At 37.8% G+C, this 24139-nt stretch overlaps 1 protein-coding gene across 1 annotated transcript; it reads right to left on the bottom strand.

The window, feature by feature from the left end:
- Nucleotides 1-6837: 6837 nt before the first annotated feature.
- On the bottom strand, nt 6838-8396 carry LOC139901802 (uncharacterized). The gene is made up of 3 exons (XM_071884478.1): nt 7562-8396; nt 7380-7468; nt 6838-7281 (listed from the first exon to the last, which is right to left on the bottom strand). Exons 1-3 carry the CDS (start codon nt 8394-8396, stop codon nt 6838-6840), a joined length of 1368 nt encoding a protein of 455 aa, XP_071740579.1.
- Between the last annotated feature and the right edge of the window lie 15743 nt (nt 8397-24139).

Raw genomic sequence — 24139 nt, 5'->3', positions numbered from 1 at the left:
TTGAAGATAAGATTGTGGACTTGAATGAGTCCACCAACCTGCCATTTTGTGGCCTAAAACCGACCCTCAAGTGAAAAGACCAACATGCCCTTCATTAAACTCAAAACAGAAAAGCAGAATTCTGTAGCAGGTCAGGTGCGCGGCGCGCACCCCTTACCTTGCGCGGCACGCACGAAGGTCAGAACAGTCTGCCAGCTTTTAAAATGCACCACGCTTCACACACTTTACGTACACCATATCTACATTATGTGCAATAAATATTTGGGTCTTACAACTCTCCCCCACTTAAACTCGATCACGTCCTCGTGATCTTCATCGCTTAACCAATCGGACCTACACTCTACGGTCCTCGACATACATCCGAATTCGATTTCCGTACAATATCTATCAACCCGAAGGCTTTTCTCATTTACTAACACGCACTAGCACACACTCTCCTTTAAAGTCCACGACGACTACAACGAGCACACATATAATCCTACGTGTCTCTATGGATTCTCTAGGCAACTTCTCTCATTAAGTTACCTTTTCCGACCAAATTGTCACCCGCAATTTATTAAATCTAACAAATTCGAGCACCAGGTATCGCTTCATTCCCCAACCGGAACAAACTCATGCTTCAATCACCCGACATACACAAGCTAACACCCAAAACTCGTACCGAGTTAGTAATTTCCTTAGCGTACTTCGATCACGTACATTGCTAAAATAAAGTTTGTACCACTAACATGGTCACAAACGACTTAACGCAGCCAACAAAAGGCGTATCCTCACGATTGGATAACGCTCGACATATTACTTGCAAGAAAACAAGCGCACCAAGTGATATGGTATCGTAAAATCTAACTTAAACCCACATCACATACTAACGCACCTATCGATATGGTATCGTCTAATCGAACTTAAACCATATCTCATGCCAACTCACCCCTTGATATGGTATCGTCAAATCGAACTTAAACCCATATCTCTTTCAACCGCTTTTGCAAATGAGGTATCGTCAAATCGAACTTTAACCCTCATTGCACGTACGCTAAGTATGTAAACATACTTAGTATAATTCCACTCGACTTGGAATTTTTCGCTCACTTAACTCTCGATGAGTTATCAATGCTAATACCTCGAGTAGTAACTTAAATCTAAATCAAATAATACAATTTCAACCTAAATTGTACTTTACCACCATCCGACCATTCTAGGTCTCGACACTAATTTCAAATCTATCACAAACACCGTTCGGAATTTTCACATTACAATCCCTTTGTGCAGGAGTAACACTCCCCCGCTTAGGATCTCGTCCCATAATCACATTGTCAAGATATTATCATCCGGCGATAAATATCATTTTCCGAATTACATGATTATACCTCTCGTCGGTCATAGTCTTCTCCGTTCACCATTTCATTTCCAACGATGGAAATTAGCACTCACCGCCACCCATTGGCGTCGTCTAAACAATGACTTAAACCAACAAGATTCATATGTCACAATATTTGCTCCATCCCCGAGCATACGAAAGATTTCGAATTATCTTTCATCACTTCTACGAAGATCTCACTACAATTTATCCAAGCTTTATATTGCAATTTTCCAATTGCTAACGCTTGTCACACCTTCACCGTCACACATATACTTAAGAGTTTCACTCCGGTACCCTAAGTACAATGTAACCATCACCTCATCGGAGTCGAACATTACGCTTGCAGGTATAAAAAGGCACCTGACGCCGCATCATTTAGACTCTACTACTAACATTTATCAAAGTCAAAAGACTTGTTACCTAGGGTTCCATCCGCCCGAGGACACCCATAACATAATTAGAATGACCTTAAGTCATACGTGCTCGTCGAACCTTATGGTTCATAATCTTACAACACTAAAGCGACCACGCGCCTACAAGTAACACCAAAGCCTAGTCCCATGGCTTGGAAAAATATTTTACCCGACACTAAGGAATGCTTGGAAGCACCAAGTCTTACGCCCTTCGACCGTCAACCCAAACCTCATCATGGGGTAATTCCGAAAGGAATGCTACCCTTCATTACACTACGCACTAACAATGCATCAAATCAAAATCGTAGGTACATTTCAATATAGAAATCAAAAAGTACCCGAAACATCGTCGTCAGGTTCTCGCGCATCATCACTAATCATCACCTAGTTGCGCCCCCTGGCATCACCAACCAATTTCGGGCACTCTGACTTCCGGTGTCCCTTTTGCTGACAATTAAAACATGTAACCTGGTTGGAAGATGGCTCTGATACCACTTGTAACAACCCAACCCGTTGTCCAACCAAAAACGCAGAATAATTTTTTTTTATACAGATAGGGTGCGCGACGCGCAACCCTCCTTGTGCGCGGCGCGCTCAAGGCCATTCAGCTTCTGTCCGGATTTTTCGTTTTTGCGTTAAAGATCTATCGCTTCCCGACGCTTTTAGACTAAACGGTTTTCGCAACACATTATATTAGGTAAAACTCACACGTTTTTATAATAAAACAAGTTTTACGACGCCGGTCCCACATCGGCCCGTTTTACGAATTAAGAACGAAATACAATTTTCGACTACATGTTTTCAACACAACATAAAAGCCGAGCATGGCGATTGGGGATACGCTACCCAATCCTAATCAAATCCAAAAGCAAGTCTTCTAAAGCAAACTAAGCGAGTCCACTAGTTCTCACGCTTACCCGAGCCACCGCCTCCATGCAAATCTATAAAAAAGTAAACAACGAGAGGGTAAGCTAATGCTTAGTGAATGCAATACTTATACGCATACATACATAATTCTATTACTTGCATACACCTACAGAAACAACACACGACATTAGCAATACATAATATCACGTATTCAATTGTACAACAAGCCAACATCGATAACATAAAGGTCAAATCAATATTACAATGCTAAATACAAATACGTACAATCCACCGGTTAAAATCACGATCACGAGGGAATAATCCCCTTTAAAAGCCACAATGTTCATAACATCAAATAGTACCAAGAATCCAATTCCATGAGTGGTATCTTCTCATCGAACTTCAAACCCACCCTTCATGCTTCATGTGGTATCGTCTCATCGAACTTTAAGCCCACATATGAGGTATCGCCACATCGAACTTTAAGCCCTCATCAAGCAATACAAAAGTAGTATGGCATCGTCAATATCGAACTTTAAATCCATACATGAGGTATCGTCACTATCGAACTTAAACCCTCATCAAACAAACAATCGTGGTATGGCATCGTCAATATCGAACTTTAAATCCATACATATGAGGTATCGTCACATCGAACTTAAACCCTCATCGAACAACGTAATAGTGGTATGACATCGTCCCATCGAACTTTAAGTCCATACATATGAGGTATCGCCGCATCGAACTTTAACCCTCGTCCCGCATCGAATATTACAATAGTAGTATGGCGTCGTCATCATCGAACTTTAAATCCATACATATGAGGTATCGCCGCATCGAACTTAAACCCTCATCCCGCACCCCGGTCCCAATGTGGCCAAAGAGAAGTGTATTCTACCGAATACCACTCGCCACGTCGTACACAAGCAACCAAATTATATACATAAACGTATAAATATTCCACTCACCTTGGTTACTTGAAACGCTAATTCGCTTGAGCTTCCAATCAACCAAACGTGAATCACCTAAGAAATTCACAAACAAATAAGCTAAACACTCTAGCTTATGCCCAAAACACCTTAAGTGCTTTTTCGACCAATTTGCACTTACCACTATTTCGACTAAGTCAAAACTCGTCCAAAACGCTCATAATCACAATTTATTAGTGATTATGTTCCAATCCTACATTTTACTAAAGGTTTCAACATCAAAACACATTACTTGCATCAATTTACACAAAACCCATTTTGACCTAATCTCAAGTCAAAACACCCATTTGCAAGCTTACACAATTTATCACTTATAACCTAAGTTAACTAGTGATATTAACACCCGAACATGATTATCAACTAATCAATTTCATCATCCAACCCAAAACCCACCAACAATGGTCATCGACACCATTTATTAGCTTAATCACCCATTTATCAACTAGTGGGTTTACTCAAGAACACATAAGTCAAAACCCTAACTTGGAAATCAAATCTAACAATTGAAATTTTAAGTTAGAACTTGCCAACACTACCAAAACGTATCCAAGGAATAGATGAACAACTTTAACACTTGGACTTTTGATCAATCCAAGCTCCTTCTTCTCCAAATCAAGCTTTCTCTCTCTAACATTTTCTCACTCTAGGGTTGGAGGTTGAAGATGAGAGATTGAAGATAAGATTGTGGACTTGAATGAGTCCACCAACCTGCCATTTTGTGGCCTAAAATCGACCCTCAAGTGAAAAGACCAACATGCCCTTCATTAAACTCAAAACAGAAAAGCAGAATTCTGTAGCAGGTCAGGTGCGCGGCGAGCACCCCTTACCTTGTGCGGCGCGCACGAAGGTCAGAACAGTCTGCTAGCTTTTAAAACGCACCACGCTTCACACACTTTACGTACACCATATCTACATTATGTGCAATAAATATTTGGGTCTTACAGCGCATTCTGCCTACGAATTTTATCTTGCGCGTACTTTCCCATTTTAACATTGGCGTGGGTCAGCTTGATCCTGACAGTGCCTGCCGCCTTGTTGTTTTCCAGATGTGGTGTAGGGCGCACGATTTTATTCCTACGGTGAATTTGTTTAAAAGCATATTTTCTTTTGAATGGCTTGACATAGATTGGTTATCATTCCGCGATAACGTCCGCTTTACTGGTGAGCCATCGGAGGAGAGTCCACGCGACTGGAAAGAGCGTTACTTCTTCGTGGATGACATGTTCATTTCTTTAGAGTTTTCAAATGTGAGTGCTTGGCAATATGGTTTTGACGGGGGTTTGAATACAGCGCCACCTTTAAGTTCAAGTGAAAGGTCAATGCTAGACAAATGCATAGGTTGCGCGCTTCCCTTACGCACGTATAGCAACAGCGTGTTGTATGCTGGCAGGATATCCAAGCATTGGCCAGATCCCAACTACTATCCTCACTTCAGTCGCCATTTGCAAGGTATGTAGAGTTATTTACCTTCTTCTCTTCTACTCCTTCTTTAACACTTCTTCCCTTTGTTGACAGCATTCCCTTCTCCGAGTATCTCGAGTTCTCTTTTTCTACTTCTGTGGTGGTGGATCGTATGCCTTTAGGGAAAGGTTTTTCGACTAAGCGTCCCGTCACCGCAGCTTCTGCTTCTGGCTCTATACGCAAGAAAAAGAAAAAGAAGGTCGCGGCGCAGTATGCTGACTTTCCTAAGCGATGTCCTCGCGAAAAACTTGTTCTGCCACATCGTGACGCGCCTGCTCTGAAGAAGCGCAAAAGATCTGCCGCTTCTTCCCATCAAAGCGAGCTCATACTAGTATGTTGAGTACCTCCTTTGTTACTTATTTTGCTTGCAAGTCAGTATTACTTACTTGTTATTTCTATATAGATGACGAGCGTGGTGGTAACGCGAGAGGGAGTGCAGATAGGTTTCATCCATCTCCTATTCAGATTGATAGCGACTCCTCTGTTGAAAAGCAGCGCCCAAACTCGGTGGGGTCTTGTAAGGATAAGAACGTCCAAAGCCCCGGGCCGAGTAACGAGTCTTCCGACGATGAATTCTCCGTAATGAGGGATACCATAATGCGCCTTTGCGGCAAGTTTGACAATGCACAGCAGGCCAATAAAAAGATTCAGGCATAATTAGATTGTGCTAACCTTCTGAATAGTGATCATGAGGAAACTATCTGTGCGCTGCGAACACAGTGTGTCGAAACAGAGCAGCAAGTGAGGTCGGCTGCTCATGAGTTTGAGGTTTTAAAGGCGGGTCCTCCTCGTATAGTGGATCACGCTTTAAATAGCGCCGTCGTAAATGATCGCTATGAGAGCGCTTTGAAAGCTATACAGGATGTTGAGCGCCTTCACTTTTGGGATATCGTGAAGGAACATATTCAGGTGCCCGCCATCCTTCCTAAATCTATCCGAGATTGCCTCATTCCTGGAGCGCGGAAAGTTGTTAGGGAGGCTTGCACAGCCTTGCACCACATCCCTATTCCCCGGGTCGAGGAGTTGTTACGCAGTCCGCGAGTGACGGCGCGAGAGTTAGTAGACTCTAAGTTGTAATTTTATTTGTAATGTCATAATGCGTTATGACGCGTGTAACCATTTGTACTATGCGTATTTTTCGAAATAAATAGAAAATGTATTATCATGATGTAAACTTGCAATGCGCTCATTGCTCGTATTCTTGATTCATTATTGGTAATCATTGTTATTTTGTACTCTTGGCGTGTCGTCGCTAGCCTTCATGTGTGCTGATGTGCACTCAACACACACTTGGATCGCGCACTCACAGTCGCGCCTAAGAGTATTCCAAATGTTAGTTTGGGACTGTGGTCAAGCTCGACCAACGCTTTTTTGTTTTTAGTCATGACTTACAGATCCCTAGGTCTGCTCGGGTGGAACTAGGTCAAGCCAATGACCGTCGCTCTCCGGTAATTAGTCTAGTCTGTAGCCAAACAGACTTCTGCCGCGCGGGAGCTAGGGAAAGTCATCCCTTAAGTAGGCAGGAACGCGCTAGTATTTTACTGTGTGCGTGCAGTTCAAATCATAAAGCTATTCAGCTCCGAGAGGCACATGAAATCATAACCGAAAATGACGTAATGCTTTAATATCATCGAAAAATGAGTTTACAATAGTGCAGCACACGGTCGACCTACAAAGGCGTGTTTTTTAGTAATTACATGTAAATCTAGACAAAGTAGGTGATTGATCAAGTCTCCTATTTTCAATATTACATGCAGCATTTTTTAAGCCCGGTAGCATGCCAGGTCCGCTTGATTGGATTTCCCTTAAGCTCTGCCAGTTTGTAAGTTCCAGTGTTACTGATCCCAATGACCTTGTAAGGTCCCTCCCAATTCGGCCCTAACTTCCCAGTGTTTTGGGCCCTGCTTGCTTGGTTGTCGCGCCACACAAGGTCTCCCACCTTGTAAGTTCTTGCTCTTACACGCTTGTCGTAATATTTTGCAATGCGCTGTTTGTTGGCGGCTTCTCGAATTACTGCCATTTCTCTGCACTCCTCCGTGTAATTTAGATTAGCGCGCAACCTTTCATCATTTTTGCCTTCGTTGTACGACAAATTTTTTTCTGTTGGAACTGTTATTTCGGCCGGGATTACTGCTTCTGAACCGTATACAAACTGAACGGTGTCTCCCCTGTGCTGTTCTTGTATGTTGTTCTGTGCGCCCATAAGACTTTTGGTAACTCATCTACCCATCCATTGCGCTTCATTCCCAACCTTGCTTTGATGGCGTGCACAATATCTCTATTTGTAACCTCACATTGACCATTAGCTTGCGGGTGCACGACGGAGGTGAAGCGTTGCTTGATATTCAAATCCTGACACCAGCTGCGAAAGGGGTTGCCTTTGAATTGTGTACCGTTGTCACTGACAATTTCGTTAGGTACACCGAATCTGCATAAGATGCTTTCCTAGAAAAAATCTCTGATCTGCTTACTTGTGATGGTGCGCAGCGGTTTCGCTTCTACCCATTTAGTGAAGAAATCGATGGCGACCACTAGGTATTCCGCTTTTCCCGCGCCCTTTGGGAAAGGTCCCACTATGTCGATGGCCCATTTGCAGAATGTCCATGGCGACGTGATAGGTATCATAGGTTGTTGTGGCGCTCTGCTAACTGGTGCGTGTAGCTGGCACTCCTGGCAAACTATTATCCTTTCAGCTGTGTCGGCATACATTCTGGGCCAATAGTACCCTAGGCGTTTAATTCTCTCGGCGACTGTCCTCCATCCAGAATGCAACCCGTAAGATCCCTTGTGAACCTCGTCGATAGTCATAGTGGCTTCTTTAAGTCCTACACAGCATAGGGAGGCACCTAAATAAGATTTTCGATATAGAACTTCTCCTCTCAATTCGTAATTCGGTGCTTTTACCCTGATCTTCATCGCCTCCTTTTCCCCTTCAGGCAAAGACCCAGTCCGCAGGAATTCTATGATATCTGTCATCCAAGTCGCTTCTTCTTCTTCAACGGAAGCAATCGTCGTTTCTGGCTCTGTGGATTTCTTGAAGACTTGCTCTACTAATATTTTCTTTTCCAGATGGTTAAAGGTGAGGGCCGCTAGCTTACTGAGCACATACGCCTGCTTGTTCTGGCTCCTAGGGATTTGGCTGATCCTGAAGTCAACGAATGTATCGGCTAGAGAGTGAACTAGAGCCAGGTATGATTGCATAGATTTGTCATTGGCGTCAAATGTGCCGTTTATCTGATTGGCGACTAGCTGTGAATCCACATAATCTTGCAACTTCTTTACTCCTAACTCTCGCGCTATACGCATCCCTGCTAATAGCGCTTCATACTCTGCCTCATTGTTTGTCACTTTAAAGTTGAACCGTAACGGGTATGTATGCTATTCCGGGTGCGGAACGGTGAGGATTAGTCCTGCGCCTGCGCCTTCAGAGCTTGCTGCGCTGTCTTTATAGAGCTCCCATAGTTTGAGCGGAGGCGCGGGAAGTTGCTCTGGGTCGCATATCGCCGGCATGTCAGCGGCTGTTTCGGCCAAATAATCAGCCATCACCTGCCCCTTGATAGCGCTTCTAGCGCAGTACATGATTTCATGCTCGCCTAGCTCTATTGCCCATTTGGTTAGCCTACCCGATATCTCGAGTTTATAGAGTAACTGTCGAATAGGTTGATCAGTGAGTACCATAATCGGATGTGCTTGGAAGTACCTGCGCAAACGTCGAGCAGTAACAACGAGCGCGTATACGAGTTTTTCTATGGGGAGATAATTCAGCTCGCTTCCTGATAGCGCTTTGCTGACGAAGTATATTGGCATTTGAGCATCTCCCCGTTCGGCGACTAAGACGGAACTAACGGCTTCCTTAGACACCGCGGGGTAAAGTATCAAGGTTTCGCCAGCAATTGGCGCTGTTAATGTGGGGAGGTCTTTGAGGAGCGCTTTCATCTCCTAGAATGCCTTTTCTGCCTCGTCTGTCCATTTGAAATCTGACTTTTTAGCGCAGTCCTTCAAGGTATGAAAGAACGGGAGTGATCTTTCAGCGGCCTTAGATAGGAATCGTGTTAATGCGGCTAATTTTCCATTGAGGCCCTGAACTTGCTTTTTTGTTTTAGGGGAGGGCATCTTTTCTATTGCTTCTATCTTCTTCGGGTTAGCTTTAATTCCACGCGGAGTCACGATGTGCCCTAGAAAATTCCTTTCTTCTTCCCCAAAGCTGCACTTGGCAGGTTTGAGCTTCATATTGATGCTTCTGGGTGTGTTAAACGTTTCGAGTATATCGGCCAACAACTGTTCCTCGGTGTTACTTTTAATGACGAGGTCGTCAACATACGCCTCAAGGTTGCGCCCGATTTTCTTGGCAAATGTTGTATCAATGGTTTGCTGATAGGTAGCACCTGCGTTCTTTAGTCTGAAGGGCATCTTGGTGTAACAGTATATCCCTTGGTCTGTGTGGAACGCGGTCTTCTCTTCATCTTCTTCTGCCATTTGAATTTGGTGATACCCTTTGTAGGTGTCAAGGTAGCACTTGAACCTAAAACCTGCAAGCGACTCTACTTTCCAGTCTATCTCTGGCAAAGGATAGTTATCTTTGGGACAAGCTTTATTAATATCTTTAAAATTGATACAGAGCCGCCACGTTCCATCAGACTTGGCCACCAGCATAGGGTTAGCTACCCATGTCTGGTAGTTCACTTTGCGCAATATGTTGGCTTTAACCAGCTTATCCACTTCTCTGCGCAACCATTCACTTCTTTCGGGCGCCATTGGCCGCTTCTTTTGTTTGATAGGGGTCAAATTGATGTTGGCCCGGAGGTAATGTTGTGCGATATCTCGCGGTACTCCAGTCATATCGTCATCGCGCCAACAGAACACGTCAGAATTGGAGATGAGGATATTCCTCAGCTTTTCTTTATTCTCCTGTGTGAGGCTCCCCTATCTTTACCTTCTGTTCCGGATACTCGGGATTGACGATAACCCACCATTCATTCGCACCCTTTTCTTTGGGAGCAGCGTTCCCCTTGTCAGTAACAGATGCGCACAAGGCGTCCAGTGGTGTTGACTCGAGGGTGGCGACTCCTTGATCCGTCAGGAATCGAACCATCCCGTGGATTGTGGATGGTATAGCGCCAAATTTTTGAATGGAGGTCCTTCTTAGTATAGCATTGTATCTGGAATACGAGCGCACCGCGCAGAATTCTATGCTCTCAGTGCAGTTTTTTTAATTTATCCCTGCTGTCTCTCAGCTCCAGTTTCAAATCTAAGATTCCAATAGGCCATGCGGATTCTCCTGAAAATCCGGATAGGGCCGTGGTCGGAGGCTTGATGGTTCGCCTCACCGTTGTGGGTAACTGTCAGAAGTAATGCTCGTACATGATGTCAACGCTACTGCCATTGTCCATGTGAAGGCGCTTAACGCCATGACCTGACTCGGGCAGATATTCCTGCACTACAATGGGCGCGCAGGAAGTGTTGAATGTCTGAATGGCGGGGAACGATATCTCCGCCATCCTCGAGCTTCCGTCAGCGCCAGCTTTGCGCTTTGTTCCTAGCTGTGGTTGGTAGTTGGCCATTGAATGCACTTATTTTTCCGCAACAGTTGCCTGTATAGAAAAATAAATGAGTAGTGGACATATAGAGAAAAGATCAAATCAAAACCTTTTAACTTGTATGTCCCACGGATGGCGCCAAATGATCAAGCATAGAATAATCGGGTTGAGTTCGGTCCATGCTTGACATCGTGAAAAGGGGATTTAAGGTTCAATCGTGTTTAACTCTCCGGTCCGAAGTACCGTGAATAACCCCTTGCGAGATGAGGATCTCAACAGGGGTGGTTAAACGTAGACCCACCACTGGCGGGTAGTCCGGTCATCGATGGATCGCTTCGAGAATAGGGTTTATGTTCAAGGAATGTTACCTGTATATCCAGAATATCTAGTGTGATGCTATAAGTCCGGTAGCGCGGGTAAAGGATGTGCTATGTGGATAGCGCGATTGGTTCGTACGTTGATACTAGAAATAGTATGTGTGTAATTTCCCAATAAGACCAACCCCCTGCCTTGTGATTCGATTCCGTTATTTATAGCTACAGTGCCGTTTGTTTATTAGAGCCACGTGTCCCATGTTGCTTTCGTGTCTGTACTGCTTGGTCGTTCCATGGAAGGGACCGGGGAACGGTACTATTACCTTTTCGCTGGCTGTCGGCCTTTGTACAGAAATCATGGTAAGTACAAGACACATCACCTTTTCGTAGTGCACCCTCGTCAATCTGGCGCATCCTAGCGCGCATTTACTTGCGCCAGTAGTGCTATAGCGCAGAGGATATGCACATGGTGCAAATGTGTTACGCAACACGAGCCAATCGGGTATGCGTATCATTAATGTTGTTGTTTTTGTGATGTTTCTGAAGAATCGCATAGTCATTTGTTTGCTAGATGCGACATATCTTTTCAAATTTGGAATAAAGTGGGTCGATGGCTTGGCATCATCATCCCAATCTGGAATTCGGTGGACGAAATATGGAGTTAGCTCGACTCTGTGGACTCTAATCCAAACAGGAAGCTCACAATCTCGGTTGTTTCTCTCGAAACTCTTTCAAGCATTTGGCGGCTTCGTAATTGCATCACCTTCAAAGATCCTACATTCCGAAAATCGAACGTATTTGATAACATTGTTGTTTCAAGTTTTAATTGGTTGTATTCGAGATATCACAAGTCACACATTAATTGGACGTGTGGTTACAAACTCCCATGAACGCTTTGTAATTTGTTCTAGCTCCTCGCTAGTTGTCTTTTTGTTTTAATAATATTTATGCCGTTCGAATTTTTTTTTTAATTATACATCATTAAATGTTTATTTTTTGCAAGGCAGAAAGATTTTTATTAACATCAAAAAGATAACGAACAATGAAGAGCATTTAATGATGTATAATAAGGAAATAAATCGACTATGTAGCGCTCCTGAAGGATTATATGTTATCCATGGTCATCATACGAGCTCGGATCAATGAGTCATTGACTCTAATCGATTGGCGATTTCATTATCCTCTTTGATATCCATTCGAAAGATTCTATTTGAATTTCATTTAAAGTCGTTGGTCCGTTCCTTTTCTTCTTGCAAAACACCGCGAGAATTCTGTTTTGCCAATTCATGTACGCACTAATCCACTCGATAACTTACCATATTCTTGATTTTTGATTCGAATTTGTGAGGTCTTTTTTTACCTTGGAAGTAATCGTCTATGTTTCTTCGATCCGAAAGGTCTATGCTCCACCATCGACCTAATCTTGCACATATTTCTTTTGAAAATGAACAATTGATGAAGATATACTCGATTGTTTCTATATCCCCATCACAAACAGGACAACGAAGAGAATGAAGATCTATAACCCTTTTATCTAGCTTCGTGCCAACCAGTAATTTTCCTCTTAATAAACACCAAATCATTATTTCCATTTGCTCGAAACCAAAGAATTACGTAGCGTTTTGCATGCGTCTGATGTACTCGGCAATATCTTCTCGTTGATGAGCTCTGTAAGGAAGGATGTTGCGAATGAGTTATTCTGTTGAAGATTGAAAGCCCACATTCTTTATCTGCATAGGAAAAATTACAAAGTGTAGCTTTGAGTTCTCTTAGTTAAGTAAGTGTTCGGCCCGTTGGGTTTCGTTTCCAGTTCCACCTTGTTTCCCATGAGGTCTCGGATTTTTTCACTCAATCTGAACAGCCTACCAAACCTTTCGTACAAAACCTGATTAGCAAGTCACATGTCTTTCCAAAAAAGTGTATTGTCTCCATGACTAACAATTTTTACGAAAGAATTAGTGAAATCAATCTGCAAATCGTCAATCTGTTTTCCAATGTTACGAATGATGTTCCAGGTTGACATTCTACTCGTGCGTCCACTAATGTTCATGATACCCAATCCCCCGTCCCGTCCATAAATACTTTTTATTATTTTAACCCAAAAAGCATTTGGTTCGTTTCGAAATCGCCACCACCATTTCCTAGTAGTGATAGATTTTTTGCTTTCAATACCCCGATGTTCAAACCCCCATTTCATATGGTAATAACGTATTTTCCCATTTGACCCCTGAAATTTTTGAGTTTTCACCCGACCCACCCCAAAAAAATTTCATTCTCAAACCTTCCAACAAGTTGATGAAACAAGAAGGAGCTCGGAATAGGGAGAAGGCGTACAACGAGAGACTACTAAGTACCGATTTTATTAGGGTGAGACGTCGTCCAAAAGATATGATTTTCGCTTTTCAATAAATTTAGCTTTGAATTTCTCTATGACAAAATCCCAATCTTGAAGTTTATTCATCGGTCGCCCAAATTGGTACTCCAAGATATGTAAAAGGAAAAGAGTCCGCCCAACATTCAATACAATTCGCCATTTCTTCAAGATTTTCTTTTTGGATTTCGATGCCATAAAGGCAACTTTTTGAGAAGTTTACCTTAAGCCCGGAAAATATTTCAAAACATTTGAGTAGCTTGAAGAAATTAAGATTGTTGCGTTGTCGTCGGCATATTGAAGGTGCGAAATTGTTATCTTATCCTCTCCGATTTCTAATCCCTTCACAAGGCTCGTTTCTATAGCCTTTTTAGTGAGAACATTTAATGCTTCCGCCGCTAATATGAACAAATAAGGTGATAGAGGATCACCTTGACGTACACCTCTTTGAAGAAAAAAATTCATGAGTCGGGGATCCGCTAACCAATATCGATATCGAAGCCAAACTCAAACACGCTTTGCTCCAAGTAATCTACTTATTACCAAAACCCATTATTTCCATTATCTTCGTTAAAAGCTTCCAATATATGCAATCAAAAGCCTTTTCAAATTCGGCTTTAAAGATAGGTCTATAGGTCCCGATGAGGCTAATAGGTCTATTTTCATTTAAGTACATCGGGTCTTTTATTTTTGGGATCAAAGTGAAGAAAGAAACATTACATCCTTTTGAGATTGTACCTCTTTGCCAAAAACATTTAACAGCTCTCATTATATAATTGAAAAAACATAGAATGAAACCATTAGCCCGGTGCTTTCGATGGGTCACATTCTTTTACCGCATTCCAAATATTCGATTCCAGAAAGGGGGCTTCTAATAGCAATACATCCGCCTCATTTAAACAGTTAAATTGCAATGACTTTAGGCTATTGAAGTCAAGAACTTTAGAGGGAGTATATTCGAAAATCTTACTAAAATAATTGAATATCTCCTATTTGATTTTGATTGGATTTTCATACCATATTCTATCGATGTGAAGCCCTCGAATGTTGAATCCGTTAATTTTCTTCCTATTAAATGTATTTTAAAGTGTTATACAATACAATGTATGATTAAAACTAGTGAAATGATCCGTGAAACCACGGGTTTGATTAAACGAAACAGTATAATGATATATTGTAGATATTAAATGAATGTAAATGCTAAAGTCATTTAGTTTAATGACTCGTGAGACCATAGATTTCGACTAAGAAAGTTGTCGTTGTTAACTTGGTCGGAATAAATAAACTACATTCATTCTCCCACCACATTCCTCTAATTTTCATTACAACTACTATTTTCCTTAGCCTAAATGGTACTTATTTAACATTAAAAGAGGGATTGAAAATATCTGGTTCAACCTCGCAAAAATCATGATTATTTTTAAATTCTTCTATCATACTATATACCTTCATTTTAAATAGTCATAATATGATATGACGTATGTTATCGATTTTCAGATTCTTGTTGTTTAACAAACATAAAATAATAAAACATTTGTGATAAATTTCATCATCAAATAACGCATAAAAGAGAGTAATTCTTTGAAAAAACCATTAACAATGACATGAAGGTTTGTACCTGCTTTTTGAAAACAAAATGTTATTGGATAATATGGTGAAGATCGAGAAAAATAGTTGTAAATGTTTGTACATATTGAGAAAAAGATTTGTGATAATATATGGTGGAGATGATCCGAGATATATATTTATTAAACAATAATACCGTATTAAATATTAAATGATATTTTATTAATTATTTTTGCCTTTCAAATCGTCATTCATATATTATCAGCATTTATTTGTTATTATTATGTACCTTTTTTAATTAGAATTAATATTGATATAAAATAAAAACATCATCATTATGAAAATTAAAGTGTAATTAGTGAATGGATAACATAATCATTTTAGAGCTTTATATTTGTTTTTATTTTGTATTTTTTAAATTAGAATTAAAATTAATATTAATATAAAATACTGACATTAACATTATGAAAATTAAAGGGTAATAGAAAATTATGGAGTGATAATTTATTTAAGTTATTAAATCATTAGTTACTATAAGTGCAATTTTTTTTAATTATAAAATACTTAGTATTAATGACATCATCTAAGTGATCTAGATTTTTTTCTTTTTCTTTTTGATTTTTCTTAACAAATGAATTAGTCTAATAATGACATCATTATTATAGGATTTTAATAAAAACTATTGATAGATAGATAGATAGATAGATAGATATATTCAATGATGTTATATATCCTTAAAAATGTGTTTCAAAGTATTATACGGTATGATGGTGTGTGTAACTGAAAATTAGTGTTGTAATGTGTAACTAAAAATTAGTGATATAAGGATTATCCTAATTAAAATTTAAGGCCTCACCTTAATTTAATAGAATCTAAGCCCACCATCGCCTGCAACTTGGTTTCACACGACAACAAACTTATTACTTCATTTGTTTATATTTGACATCTAGTGATTTCATTTATTTATAAAAGATAACACACACCTCATAAAATTGTCCATGAAAGATAAAAGTGCTATATTCATCATCATAAAGTCCTTTCATACAAACTTGAACTTGCTGAAAACATGATCACGTTTTCAACATCCTAGCTAGGCCCTAAAAACAACAAGTACCTAAGTTACAAAATTTGGTCCATTCTTCATACAGTATTTATTTACAAGGAAAAATAAATAATGGAACGGAAAATAATAAATCACTCTCCAGCAATTTAAGAAAAGAAATGAATGGAGATTAATTTAGATGAATGAATTGTGATGAGTTTTTTATTATGAAAATTTTGATTAATATATGAGTTGATTTGGAAAAGAAAAATTATCTATACTTATATTCTTTTCTCTTATTAATGTAGGATATTTAATACTTGTGTTATTACATCTTTTTTTTATTATTTGTTTACCATCTCATACAGGATCACTTTCGAAAATTTAAGTATACAGAACGAAGTGGGAAAAAAAGACCATTAGGCTTTAAGGGATAATATAAGTTATTAAAAAAAAGGCTCTTAGGCCCTAATGAATAATATAAGTTATTTAAAAAGTGTCTTTTAGGCCTTGCTAAAATGCTAGTGAACTTTGATTTTTTTTTTTTTCTTTTCTCGAGCCTTTGATACTTTTTTTTCGGACTTATTGTGTTTCACCCTCATTGCTTCATTGTGTTTTCCTAGTTCGTCCATTTTCTTAAATATCCGATTGTGTCTGTATATATAAAAAGAAATTGGTCCCCTGAAAACCTTGTGTTCCGAGCAGTCAATCATGTTGCTCCCTCTTCGGACCTCCCATGATCCCATTGTTTCCACTAAAATAAAATTCGAAAATACAGTATCTTACCACTCTTAGAAAAATGTCAAAATATTGTTCTAGTGATGTGTTCATAGTTTCAAACTAAATCTTAAGCACCTATTCCCAAATCTATTTCGTATCCAAATATATATTTTATTTAACCTGTAATTTACTTTAATATGATCATCACTTTGAAATTTATCAACTTTCTTCAAGATCCTTAGAAAATGAAAGTTATGGATTCATTTAATCATGTTGTCTAAGTTGGTTAAGTCTTCGTATTAGTACTTTAATTGCCACCTCTTATACCAAATCTACTCTGAATCTAAATTCTTCATATAATATTACTTGTTACCTCGTTAACTTACAATTTGATCTTTAACAATGGCAAATTGATTTATTAATGATAACGTGACTAAAATTTGGAGGCGGCTCGGTTGCGTCTTGAATTATACAATATTTTCTGTAATAACTTATATAGTGTGTGTATATATATTTATATATATATATATATATATATATATATATATATATATATATATATATATATATATATATGTATATGTATATGTATATATATATATATATATATATATATATATATATATATATATATATATATATATAGTGGTAGGATCAAGAGGGAAGTAACCAATCGGGGGGAAGCAAAAACTTTTTTTTTCGTTTTTTGAAAAAACTTTGTTCACGAACATTATAGATGAGATGAAAATATGAACATTTAGTAGAGACACTTTGTGATAAATGTTTTTATTTTGGCGGGAAAACGTTCGAAGAAGTAATATATAACAATTATCGTGTTTTTCGAGCGTATTTTGAGGTTTTAGCTATTGGGGTTTAGATATTAGAGTTTAGATATTAGGTTTTATAGGGTTTAGATATTAAGGTTTAGAAATTTAGGGTTTAGGGTTTAGATTCAGGGTTTAGATTTAGGATTTAGATTGAGTTTTTAACACGAACGGTTTAGAGTTTATGGTTTAGAGTTTAGGGTTTTGGGTTTTGGGTTTATGGAATAAACCCAAAACACCAAACCCTAAACCCTAAACTCTAAATCGGGCTAAATTTTACTTCACAAAACATGAAAAAAAAAATGTTCATATTCTTCACGAACAATATTATCTTGAATGTTATTTTTGTCGATCGTTTTCCCGCCTAAATAATAACATTCATCACGAAGTGTCTCTTCTAAATGTTCATATTTTCGTGTGATCTTGATGCCGGAAAAAAAAATTTCAAAAAAAAAAAAATACGAAAAAAAAAAATTTGCTTCCCTCCGCTTCCCCCCGATTGATTACTTCCCCATTGATCCTGCCCCTGTATATATATGTATGTATATATATATATATATATATATATATATATATATATATATATATATATATATATATATATATATATATATATTAGAACGGTCAATAACTTATATATTACATATAATAAATAATAAATATTATAATTTATTTTCTTTTTTTTTCAAAAAACTAAGAAACTTTTATAGCAACTAGGAAAAGTTGCTCGCGCGATGCGACGGGGCTTTTTGGATTGAATATTCATATTTAACGTAGCGTTATGTATTTACATAATTAAAAATATATGAATACACGTGGTTAGTACCTAGTATACATAATGGTCTGCGTGTTTTTGACGACAGGAAGATTGTCTAAAAAAAGGAACGGAACCGTCGATATGATGTAGTTAATTTGAGTTGTTTAATGTACGTGTATGTATATGTAAGAAAGTTAGCCCGATATATTTAACATTTTTTAAATACGTAGTTTCACGTATACTTAGTTGCGTCGTGTTTGTAAAATTATTTCGAGTTGAACGGTGATGTCGAATAAATTTAACGTATCGCGAGCAAGAAGATATGTCCCGTTAAAAATTTGGGTGAAGTTTATTTAAGATTTTTTTATTAAAATTATAAATTTTCATTTTACCCCTTGTTTGGGGGTTTGAAGAATAAGTTGGAGAAAGTTTGGGGGGCTATTTTGTTTATTTTTTTGATGTCGTTTTTGTTTCATCAGGCTACCAAATTTTTAGCTCCAATTAGTATATAGGATTGATTAATTAATTAATTAATAACTAGTTTTCGAACCCTCGCTTCGCGCCGGAGGTTCGATTTTTAATGTATTTTATTGTGTTTAGTTACGGAGCCTGCGAGTGAAAAATCAACATATATGAAAAGTACCCTAAATATTTAGCGTTTTTTTAAAAGTGTCCGTTTTGCGTATAGTTAGTGACATTGTGTTCATAAAATTATTTCGAGTTTAAGGATGATGTCCGAAAAATTTAACTCGTTGCGAGCGAGAAGATATGACGTGTTGAATATTTGAGTGGAATTTATTTAAGACATTTTATGAAAATTTTGATTTGACGCTTTAACCTCCTGTTTTGGGGACCGGTTTTAATTTTTGAACAAAGTGTGGGGGGCTTTTGTGGTGTTACTTGAAAAAAAAGTGCAAAGACAAAAATACCCCTGATTCTATTCATAAATTTTGTCTAATAGTTAATATGGTAATTTGGCGCTTCATAAAAAAAATAAGGGTTAAAGTAATAGATACGCTATATACTTTTACTTTTTTTTCTAATATAGACTATATACCTAATAAAATATCAGTGTAGGCTATATACTTCCAAAAAATGTGCTAATATGAACACATTGAACTTGTTAATCGGATAAAACAAAAATGAGCGAAACAAAAGTGAAAGTATATAGCCTACATCGGAACAAATTATTTTTGTATATAGCTTACATCAGAACCAGTGGCGAAACTAGGATTTTTTTCACCGGGGGCAGTAAAAATTTAAAACGGTAACAATGTTTTTGGACAAAATATGGAGGTTTTCGGATCAAAAATTGAGAATTTTTGGCAAATTATGAAGGTTTTATGGCAAAAGTTAAGGTTTTTGAGCAAAATTTGAAGGTTTTGAGGCAAAAGTCGAAGAATTTTGGACAAAATTTGAAAGTTTTGGGGCGAAATATATAGGTTTTGGGGCAAAAAAAATCCACTGGGTGAAAACTTGAAAAACTCAAATTTTTTACACTGGAAAAAAAAATCCACTGGGTGGCGGGTGCCCCTGCCCCCAAGTAGTTTCGCCAGTGATCGAAACACAAATGAAAGTAAATAACCTATTTGTAGCCATATAAAATTCTAAAAAAGTGTTAAAAACAAATTTCTCCGATTCAGCAGGTAACCAATCACCAATAGCATACATTAGAACACTTTTTGTAAGTATGTTACCTACACTGGTAATTTATTGAATATATATATATATATAACCTGCATTGAAATAAAAGTGAAAATATATAACGCATTTATAGTTTTACCTTAAAAAATAAAGCCAGAGAAAACTCACAACAAAGATAACCAAACTTACAAAGAAAGAAAAAAAACCTAACAAAGCTTAAATCAAAAATCATAATAGATCAAATTAACTAAAAGGTAACATAAACACTAAAAATACAAACATAAAAAATAAAGAGTGAGAAATCACACGAGAGAAGAAAGATTAGCAACTATTTTCAACACGACATTAAAGCTTACTAAAATAATTATATGACGTCTCACGCATCATTGATGAATTCTGAGAATTTCTCCTTCTCTTCTAAAAGAACCTATGCCCATATTAATTACTCGGATGAGTTGTATGTTAAAAACACTACAAAACAAATGTTTGATTTTTTACGGCTTTCAATATTTTGACTCTTTTAAGCATGAATAACTTGTCATATTTTTTACACCAATGAGTGTCACAAACTTTGTCACTTAATAACATTAAAAAGTAAAACCCAATAACACTTGAAAGTTTCAAAAAGGTAATAATACGTATAAATTTTTGGCACCATATTTTTTCACGTTTCAAAGTTTCTGATGTCACATTTTCCACGCTTATAACTTATATTCGTATTTTTAAGCGTGAAAAATTCATTAAATTACAAGATTAGTTGCATTGAGAAACTCCCAATATTAGTCCCAATATGAAGATTACCGATCGGTTTTGTGAAGTATTAGTGGGTTTGGGTTGTTTAGATATGATAAGAACTAGAGAAAGTAATACTTGAGAGAATAACTAGAACATTATCATTAACTCAACAAGTTACAAATGAGTGTGGGAGGTTGCTTTTATACTAGCAACCTCCAAGTAGTAACTTTACATGGTAAGTTACATTTACCATGGTGAACTAGCTAAAATACATTAATAAGTAAGCTAACAATTACATCAACACTAACTAAAACTGCATGCCACATATTATAGACAATATTCATTGTCAACAATCTCCCCCTTGGCATGGAGTTTTTAAAACATTGTTGATTGTCAACAATTTTCCGTTTGTCAACTGTCTTCCCCTTGATTATCAGCAATTAGTCCTTGGCGTGAGGTTTTCAAAAGAAGTAACTCTCCCTTGATCATTCTCTTGCAGTTTCTTGTGCAGCCTTCTTCTGGGCATTGATTTCGGTTTGAGGCTATGAAGCTTTTGATGCTATCAACTTTGAACACGAACTTGTACATATGATGAACTGATTTGGGAGTGTTATGATTGACATGTTTTGTCTTCCTCTTTGGTTCGGGCGATAAGGTCTTGATCTTTGACTTTCGACCATCTTTGTGAATTGAAAGTAGCTTGAACTGATCTTGTGTAAACCTCTTTTGCTCCCCCTCAAATGTTGAGTCGTCTTTTTCATGGTGATTGGTTTGTTTTTTACTCGTGTTTCATTCTCTCAGCATGATGAATATGGTGTATCGTGTTCAACACATGTAGCATGAATATGGCATCCCGTGTTCATCGCAAAACAGCAGAGAGAGCATATATGGTTATCCTCCAGACTGATGATGTATCTTTCTAAAACCAAGGTTGGTAAATAGATTATACGCTTTTTAGGACTATTTTGAGCATTCAAACTTTCAAAATCATTAAATAAATCGAGAGGTGTGTTATAATATGAACCATCTTTTCTCATGTAATTTGCATTTATTTTGTCATAAATTAACGACACCTTACGTTTCATTTTTGTTGATCGATTGGCTATTATTTCCTCAATCTCACTTTCATTGGCAAAAGTGAGTCTCTCTGGCAAACCTATCTTAATGTATCTACCATCATATAAACAAGGTTCGGCTTTGGAGATCTTGGACTGTATTTGAGGATTTTCAAAACCTAACCCCTGGTGTTTTTGGTAGGAGTTTTTGGGTCGATTCAAGAACAGAGCTTGTTTAGAAATGTGGCCATCTAAGACTACTTTAACTTGGTCAGTTCTGTAAAGTTTTTCTTCAAGTAAACTTAGTTGGGTTTTCAAGTCTAAGTTTTCTGTAACTAACTTAGAGCATTTAGAAGTCTTCTCAGCTAGGTCACTTAAAAACTTTCTAGTGTTCTGTTCTACAGTCTCTAGGAAAAGTTTCTTAGAATCATTAAGCTTCTTAAGTTCTTTTTCAGCGTTGTTAACGTTTTCCGTGAGAACTGCATTCCTCAGTTTAAAATCTGTCCTTTCTATCCGTAGGGGTTTCACACTACTTTCTAGCTCTCTTAATTCAGTTACTTTGTCAGCTAGATCTTGTTTTAGTTTCAAATAAGTATGATTTGACACTTTCATTTCTAATTCAGATTTCAACCTAGAGTTCTCATTTTTCAGTTCGCTAATTTGACTAGCAAGTGATCTAAGTCTCTATTCATCTTGGCAAAGTTGTCTACATACATATCAGGTAGTATAGGAAACACACATTCATCATTAAAAGGCACATATTCAGGTTTAATGGGCAGTTTCATTTGGACAGGTGGGACAGGGGTATGAAAAGCAGAGCTACATGCAATTGAATCATTTTGATCAAAAGGTGTTTCAGGACAAGTTTGCAATACATCAGATATAGACACAGAATTATTATGCACAGAGTTGTAATATTCATGAGTAATATCAGTGTATAGTTGTACCTCTTCCTCAACATTAGAGGACACGTGATCATCATGATTTGCCATGTTAACAGGACGGGTGATCAACAAGTAGGTCAGGACAGACAAGGTTTACGAGCAAACCACGAAACGACAAATAAGCTTAAGAAATATCAATTTTCTCCCCCTCAAAATATGATTCACGTGAATCAAATTTTGAAAATGAGGTTTCATTGGTTTTCGTTAACTTTCCGTTAAGTGTCCGTTAAATGTCCGTTAAGTGCACGATTTGGATTTCCCTCCAAAATTTTTTTAACAAAAATTTAATGTCGTAAACTTTTGGGGTATGAACTAATATGTGACCGAGGGGTTGAGGAAAAATTTTGACTTTTTCGGAAATTTTCTGGCAAATTTCGTTCAAAATCGTGCGTTTTCGGGTGGTTTTTGGGGCCGAAAAATTTTCTGTCGTGCAAATTCAAATCTCGCGTAAAAATGAGCTTTTAAATTCAAGAAAAAAATTTAAACTTTACTCGAGTTTTCCCGCCTTTTTACTCTTTTTTTTTTTTCGGGCAGAAGGCTTTTAGGCAGGATGTATTCGAGCAGATGGTTTCGAATAAGTTTTCATGCAGATGGTTTCCAAGAGGTTTTCGAGCAGAGAGATTTTTGAGCAAAGTTTTCGAGCCGGGGATTTTCGAGCAAGTGTTTTAGAGCACCAAATTTTCGAGCAAGGTTTTTGGTCAGGTTTTCGAGCACTATTTAACTAAGTTTTCGAGCAGTTAAATTTTTGAGCCGTAGCTGTCAATTTTCTGTCCTTTTTGTCCTTTGTACTAGTATGACACACAAGGTCAAAGATGCTTTTTCGGTGGGTAATATCCACAAAATAAATGATTTTCAGTGGGTATTATTCAAGGGACAAAACTTTGGAGCCAAAACTAAGTCAAACTTGGAGCCAAAATTACAAGGTTTTCAAACAAAAATGTGCACAATCAGAGGTTTTCGAGCACGAATTTTGCATAGATTGATGTTTTTGAGCATAAATATCTGGTCAGTTTCAAGTGTTTGAGCAAGAGAAATCGGGTTTAAGGCACTAAATTCAGGTTTTAGAGCACAAATTTCAGGTTTTCGAGCATGCAATACATGTTTTCGGGCAGTCTAAATTTGGAGAAAAACACATTATTTGACAAACACAAGAAGATTTCTAGTGTTATTATAACATATTCTTCACAAACATAAGCAGATTTAATGTGTTCTTGCAACAAATTCTAAACAAACACGAGCATATTTAACAGATTCAACCTTTAATAACGAAAATGGGGTTACATATACAAGTTTCAAGTTCACACAACAAGAATAACTTAAAATAGGACGAATCTGTTGGTGTTTTAAGATATAAAAATTTGTTCAAGTGGTTTTAATAACACGTATAAGTTATGACAAGCACTAAAACCAACAAGAATAAGATAGTGAATTGAGTTTTCGAGTTACCTAAACCGAAAATGAACACGAACACTTCAAGAACGCGATGGAGAACTTCGAGCAACGGATCTTCTATGCAAAGAGCTTAGACCTGCTCTGATAC

Source organism: Rutidosis leptorrhynchoides, chromosome 3 (genome assembly GCF_046630445.1).
Source record: "Rutidosis leptorrhynchoides isolate AG116_Rl617_1_P2 chromosome 3, CSIRO_AGI_Rlap_v1, whole genome shotgun sequence".
In the NCBI taxonomy this organism is placed as follows: domain Eukaryota; kingdom Viridiplantae; phylum Streptophyta; class Magnoliopsida; order Asterales; family Asteraceae; genus Rutidosis; species Rutidosis leptorrhynchoides.
This window is presented reverse-complemented; position numbering and strand designations above follow the sequence as displayed.

Bases quoted from the DNA above. Each gene is read 5' to 3' on its own strand.
- LOC139901802 (XM_071884478.1), bottom strand. From the start codon at position 8,396: ATGCGTATAGCGCGAGAGTTAGGAGTAAAGAAGTTGCAAGATTATGTG. The intron at 7,469-7,561 runs GTAAGCAGATCA...CACAATTCAAAG, and splicing joins ACCGCTGCGCACCATCACAA to GCAACCCCTTTCGCAGCTGG. The intron at 7,282-7,379 runs GTTACAAATAGA...ATGGGCGCACAG, and splicing joins AAGCTAATGGTCAATGTGAG to AACAACATACAAGAACAGCA.